A 7,415-nucleotide genomic window follows, 5' to 3' on the forward strand; every position below is an offset into this window, starting at 1 on the left:
TATATATATATATATATATATATATATATATATATATATATACATACACATACACACACACACACACACACACACACACTACTCTTTAACCCTTTAGAATCTGTACTTTTGGGTAGTATAGACAGCTAAAGATATCTTCAACTGAAAACAACAGTACCATCAGAAGAAAACTACACTAGAACATGTAAAATAGTGAAACAGAATTAAACAACAGTTTATTACCTCATATTCTTTATTTTTTGTTATAAGCTCTTATAAAAACATATTTCATTCACAAATGATAAATTCCATATATTTAGTGATCAATCAAACCAGGTAAATATTTCTTAAATATAAGGACTGCTACTTCATCAAGCATTCAGGAATCATTTTAAAGGGTTAGCATTCCGGTTTGGGGTTCCCGTGGATTAAGAAAGACTGTCAGACTGCAAGCCTTAGATGGATGCCTTTCACATGCTTTCTGGAAATTGTACATTAATATTTTACAAACATAGCAAAGTATCAGTCTTGACTGTCAAAGTCTTCATCAGGGTTATTTGTCCTTTAAAAAAAACAGTAGGAAAGCTGCTTATCAAGCCATTTGTTAAGTTAGCTTGACTGTAGCTAAAAGTATCTGCCTTTTTTTCTAGAAAGTTTTTGGTCCAGACGATTATGCAGCTTCCACAATTATTTGCTGCTTCCACAGTCAGTAAAATTGATCGCCCGATCACCACAGGGCATTGTCCAGTCTTCGGTGGTTCCAATGAATTGTAGAGTCTTAAATAACTTCACTGTTCTCTCAGCTTACCATATTTATAGGAACCGCATTCTTTGTTGTTGTTGAACGTTGTCACTATAATGTTGTCTTTCCATTTTGTAGAACTTGAGGGATCCCATTGCTTAAATTATCTGTCAATTCCTGTTGTAAAAAAACAGAATTTACTGTCAGTATAACTACTAAATATTTTAGAACTCTAGTCTTCATAGACTCTTGTTGACTTACACAACTACACATTGTAGCTATACAATAACACACAGTTAACCTCATTGCACAGAGCGCTAAAAATGTATTAGATATGTTAGTGAACATCTTTAGAATGCACATGGATATTTATAGCAAACCCATAAGCAGAAGCCAATTCGGAAAAGGTCAACTGAAATGTTCATAAAGGTAATATAAAACTGAGAATTCGTTCAGTGCTCCCCCTTATAACGGTGTAGCTGAGAGTCATGGGTAAGAGAATACAAGGGCTAGTGTAATGGGCAGCATGACCATACTGCCTTACAACCTTTATCACAGTATAGTGTCACCTTATAACAAGGTAGCACTGCATTTCATTATATCAATCCCCCATTGCATTTTTTATGTAATCCTGATCAAATACTGCTACCCTTTAACTTGTAATTGCATTTAGTGAAGTAACGAAGGGCGATAGCGGTGACTCAACCCTGGGGGAAACACTGGCAGGATTAATATAGTGTAACTGGCAGTTGTATTTAGATACATCACTGATTACATGATTAGTGGTTCTTATGATATTCTTTCTCATAGCATCTGCTTTTCTTGTACTGACAAACTACATGAAGCTAGACATGACAATTTACATGACAATTTACAAATGAAAAAGCTCCAAAGAGCACAAACACAGAACAGTAGTATCTGACCTTAGAGAAAGGTGTGTACTGAAAACAAAATTGGTCAGTACATGGTTGATAGAGTTGATGCAATACATTTTCTGAAGAGGTTTGGCAGGCAAAATAGAGAGCACCCTAAACCATTACACCAGTGCAATATTGCAGCCAATTTATTGATACATATAGGCTCCTCTTCATGGATTTACTATTTGTATTCCCGCAGGATATTCAGTAGTGACATTCCTCTCAAAATATTGGTTTCACCCTTTACAAAATGTAAAGATGCATAGAGGAAGCATGATATAGCATAAGCAAGTACAATAAAGCAAAGAAAGGCATGATAAAGCACAGTTAGAAATTAACATGGTAAACCTATTCTCTTCTGTGGTAGTGAGGTGGCGTTGTGGCGACATAAATGGGCTTCACATGAGTCAGTGAAAATAAAGTCTGAGAAGAGAAGAAAAAAGTCAACCGCAAACAAGGAAATTCTGTGAATGTTGTACTAATAAGAAGTAACGGTTTCAGCATATCTTAAGTTTTTTCAGAGTCACAAGTAAGGGTCAGAATGACACTGCTGCTTCAGTGCATTCTGTTATATTATTGGCTTGCTTTTCATTTAGTTAATGGAAGCCTGTCTGCTCAGCAATCTCCTTTAAACTAAAATATATCACAACCTCGGCTTAATCTACGACAACTCTATATTAGTGACATTGTCACAGGCTAATATATGCAATTTACACATGGCATTCATTTAGAACAAAACTCTTATAAAAAAAGGGAAAAAATGAATCAAAACTCATATTTTAAAAATACTTAAGAGCCAGGCACATACAATACAGCGGTCCAGAGGTTCGGCATGCGGTGAAATAAAGAACAGCACAGTGGGCATTGTTTACACACAGACAGAATACAATGTGTATTCAAAACAAAAAGAAAGAGGTGAAGTCATATAATATCAGCTGGAGGTCATTGTGGGGTATTTAAGAAAAATAGAACCATTCACTGCAAAACAAGAAGGGAAAAATATGCATTATTGGCAGGTAGGCTACCTGACTGATAATACAATCTAGTTGCTCATTTTTTCCAAATTGTTAAACTACTACTACGTTTTATTTTACAGCATTGATACTCAGATTTCAATCATTTGTGCATTCATGAAAATGTTGAAAAACCCTAAGTAAGAAAAAGATCAGAAGATCAGGTGATGCCATAGTCTTAGTAATGCCAGGTGTGAACTTGGTACCTTCCTTCCTGTTAACAATTGTATGGTACGGATGTCCAGCTTTTCACTCACCTGATGTAATTGCCGGATGCAGTACCACAGCATTGAATATATTTTAATTTGTTCTGTTCCTTCCTCACTGCATACCAGTCCTCTGTAGCATGTGTGTGCATGTGTGCATGTGTGCGTGTGTGGGTCCATTGCATTTAAAGATTTGTTTATTAACTGTACAAATAATTTTGAAAACTTGCACATCTAAAAGTTCACTTGGCAGCCATCATAAGTACTTGAATACTCCATTTGAAACAGGAATTAATCCTAGTAATCCTTACTGTACCACATGAGAATGTGTAGGCAGAAAAAAAATAGATTAACAATAACCTACTTTCTCTGTCATTTCGTGGGAATGGTGTAGAGAGTGCTCCCTTTCTATAAACATCCTTTGTTGCTCATTGCTGGCTAAGCGACAGGTTAGCCAAGCTGAAAGTGTGCAGCCGCCAATCCCCAGACAGGCCAGTGACATAGCAGCAACGTGCAGAGAGTAAAGAGCGGAAGACTTTTTCACAAGTGCTCGCACAAACTGAAAATTTAGTATCCCTCCAATCAGCCCACAGATACAACAGGCTGAAAATAATATCATCTGTTGAGGAAAAAAGAAAGATTATAGTGTTCACAAAAAAAGGTGCACCACAATGCATTATAAATGTTACTAGAATGATTAAAAAAAACAAACAAACAAAAAAAAAACATTCAATGGTCATGGGTTCTAAACCCAGCACACCTGGGCCATAATATATTATCAAGGGATGTGTGTCCCTTCCTTGGGAAGATGAAGTTTCCAAATACCTGGCATGGACCTCTCAGGACTACATTTCCCATCATCCTACTGCTCACTGGTAAATCCATGTCAGTTACATATGTAAGCAGGAGGATGATGAGAAATGTAGTTCTGAGGTCCATGCGGGTACATGGAAAGCCATCTTGAGGCAGGGAATGCAGTTTAAAAGTTTAAAAAAGTGGTCAAAATGTAAAAAAAGAATAGATAAATAAATAAAACAATACTTGCAACATTATAAAATAAAAGACTTAAGCATTATACTAAATCACAAAACAAACAAACAAACAAAAGCTTAACAAGAAACAGTTACTCATTTTTAACATTAGTACAAGCTACTTACAATGAGTCCTGATTTCTTTTTGGCACAAATTACCCCACACAGACCACATATTAGAAACTGCAGTGGAAAAACAATATCAAGTTTAAACAAAAGAAAGCTACCATTTCATCAGAAACCTTCACATATAATCCTATTTGTTTGCATGCATTTATGTAGCATTTTGTTCCATTAAATTATATAAATAAACCACGGGTTTCTAAATATCATTAGAACCACAACTATTACCATAATTAAGGGTACCAAATATGAATAGAGCAATCAGGGAACCACTTTTATACAAACGTGATTTGTTGCTACAATGGACCCTAAATGCACAATACACCACTGTAATGATTTTAGGTTGATATTTAATACATTTCTGAATATCCCTTTAAGGCAAATGCAAAAGTTGTTTTGACAAATACAAGTCACTTTAATGGAAAAAATAACCTTGTCCTCCAGGTTAAGTGTTCATTGTATTGTTGTGTTAATTGTAAAAAAAAATGAATTAAACAAAATAAATTGCAGATAGTTTACATAGTCCATTTCAACCCAGAACCCTTGAGTACTTGCAAATAGGGGTAGCTGGTCATGTATTGTACTGTACTTTCCCCAAATACTTAGTATGCGCCATTTATTGTTTCATTGCCCACTCATACCGATTTATTACACTAAATAACAAAAGTAACGGGGGGATTACGTAAATTGATTATACCCCTCCTAGCCTTTATATCTAATATATATATATATATATATATATATATATATATATATATATATATATATATATATATATAATATAATATATATATATAATATTTCTATATGCAGATATTGTTAAAGAGTACGTCTATTATAATTCCACGTGGTAAGGAATGGGTCTTTATTTGTTTTAGTTGGAGTTCATTTAAAAGTAATATTTAGACGTAATCATTTACGATAAAAAGTATGGTGTTGGCACACAAACGATTGTACGATAATCGTGATGACTATTAATTATATATATATTACTAATAACGAATAAATAATAATAATAATAATAATAATAATATATGTGGCTTCCTAGAAGCATATTAGAAAACATTTTACAAATCATAACGTAATGATCCTTTATAATCAGTCAACACACATACCAGGCTTGCGAAGTTTTAAAAGGATGGTGCATTTTTAAAAGCATGTTCTTAACAGTTTTAAATGGTGGATTAAAAGCAAATGAAATGTCTGACGTACACACACCCCGCTCCATACCGGAGAAGCATCTCCCAGTTGTGGCTTTCGCTCGGCATTGACACTGCTGATCCCCACTGCCCCCAAAGCTATGCTCGACACCCCGACTCCTATCTCCAACACAGCAAGCACCAGCAGACTGCAGATGATCTTCCTCCTGGTACACATCCTCTCTTAGGCATCATTCCTTCAGAGAAAGTACAAATCAGCCGGCGTTCCACCTCTGCAAAAAACCGCTTCAGTTTCAGAGCATAAGCAATACGTTTCAGGAAAAGCAATTGCAAACGATCTTTCTGGTAGCAAAGACTTGTATTTATTTATTTATTTATTTATTTATTTATTTATTTGTTAAGCGATCTTCGAAAAGAATAATACCAATTAGTTACTGCTGACACAGTGGACCTCAAGAAAGTAGATAACTAAGTATCAGTTGTATTTTTACCCTTCTCAATGCATCCTGAGCTTGACGGCTGGCAGGCGCTGTCCAAGGTGCTGTTCTTCCTGAGGCGTCTCTTTAATGAAGCGCAAAACGTCCTGGCTATTGTCTATACCTAGCAGTTAATCAGCTGTGTCATAAATAAATACATAAATACATAAATAAATAAATTACAAACATATAAATACAACATTTAATAGATACCTCTATTGGCTACTCAGTCGACAATCAGCTAACATCCAAACATATTTAAAAAAACTGGACCTTTCTTTCTGATTATAAAACAAAGTTTGGCTCTAATTTCCCAGAACCGGTCCACGCCACAGTTACACAAAGATTACAGAGGAGTGCCTATTGCTTACTTGCTGATGTCACTGCAGATTGTAGCTGGCATTCGATGTCGTCAAAAGCTGACTGTTGACATTAATGCAGTTTTGTTGAAAACGCTAAATCACCCAAAATAAACAACAATATATCCTCTCCTAGTATCATTGCAGCTGTAGCAGAAATATAAATGGCATATACACTACATAATACTATAAACTATTAACTTATAAATTCTATTCACTTAGCTCTGAACCACGATATTAACACAGTCTGACAAATTGAGTCGCATTCCTCTTAATTCAACCTGTAATGACAGCCGAAGTTTCTTTATACAGAAGTACCTCGCGAAAACTCACAGCGTGTACCTCATTTAGCAGCGATCTTACATATATACTGTAGGAGGTTAGTCTTTATCAAGCCTTTTATATGATAGCCCGGAGTGCATAAGATTACACCAAGCACTAATAATTTATGTGTAATACCATACCGTGAAAAACAATCACGGTAGTAATCTAGATATTTATTTCCGTTAAAGTGGCTTTGTAAGAAGTAAAACGAAGCCTTTCTGATGCAAATATATTGAGAAAAATAGTTACAACAAAATGTGTTTATTGCATTTATAAGCGCTTTTTATACAACAGTATGGCAAAGCACTGTACAGTACATAGCAAAAAAAAGAACAAACCACAATACATTTGTATGGCATGTCACACATATAACTGCCACAGTCAGACCATTTAAAGAACATATTTAAATAACAGTACACACATAATAATACAAAGCAACAATTTAAAAGTTACACTAAAACCCACTAAGATAAGAAAGCCATTTTTTTTGTCTTTTCCCAGCTTCCCTGATAAATGAAGGCAGAGCATTCCATATCTTAGGAGCTCTACAAGAAAAAGCCCTCCCTACCGTGTTGCTTTTGTCGACCCTAGGAATAACCAGCAGCCCCGCACTGAGTGATCTCAGTGCAGTTTGGAAGATAAGGGGTCAGCAACTCTTACAAATAACTAGGTGCTAATCCATTTAGGGCCTTGTAAGTTAACAGCAAAATCTTAAAATCAATTCTGCACTGCACAGGGAGCCAGTGTAAAGAGACAAAAACAGTGGTAATGTGTTCACTTTTCCTGGTTTTAGTCAGAATTCTAGCAGCAGTATTCTGAACACCAGAAAAAAATGCATTACAAAAATCAATTCTAGATTAAACAAAGGCATGCATTAGTCTCTGCATCAGACACGCAAATTAGTGGTCTAAGTTTGGCTATATTTTTCAAATGGTAAAAAGCAATTAACAACTTCCCTAATATGAGTCTCAAATGATAGATCAGGATCAAAGATGACCCCCAAATTCTTACTTTCTAGTTTAAGTTTTAATGAGAGACTGCAAGGGTCGAGCTCATGTAATCCCAGATTTCCTTTTAGTTGGTTC

The 7,415-nt window shown here is 35.3% G+C and overlaps 1 protein-coding gene across 1 annotated transcript; it reads right to left on the reverse strand.

Moving 5' to 3' along the window:
- Nucleotides 1-255: 255 nt before the first annotated feature.
- On the reverse strand, nucleotides 256-5,808 carry LOC121308789 (transmembrane protein 196-like). The gene is made up of 5 exons (XM_041241423.1): nucleotides 5,663-5,808; nucleotides 5,224-5,407; nucleotides 4,015-4,071; nucleotides 3,222-3,476; nucleotides 256-898 (listed from the first exon to the last, which is right to left on the reverse strand). The coding sequence occupies exons 2-5, from the start codon at nucleotides 5,386-5,388 to the stop codon at nucleotides 833-835; spliced, it is 543 nt and encodes a 180-aa protein (XP_041097357.1). The 5' UTR covers nucleotides 5,389-5,407; nucleotides 5,663-5,808; the 3' UTR covers nucleotides 256-832.
- Nucleotides 5,809-7,415: the final 1,607 nt, after the last annotated feature.

Source organism: Polyodon spathula, chromosome 3 (assembly GCF_017654505.1).
Source record: "Polyodon spathula isolate WHYD16114869_AA chromosome 3, ASM1765450v1, whole genome shotgun sequence".
Lineage (NCBI taxonomy): Eukaryota > Metazoa > Chordata > Actinopteri > Acipenseriformes > Polyodontidae > Polyodon > Polyodon spathula.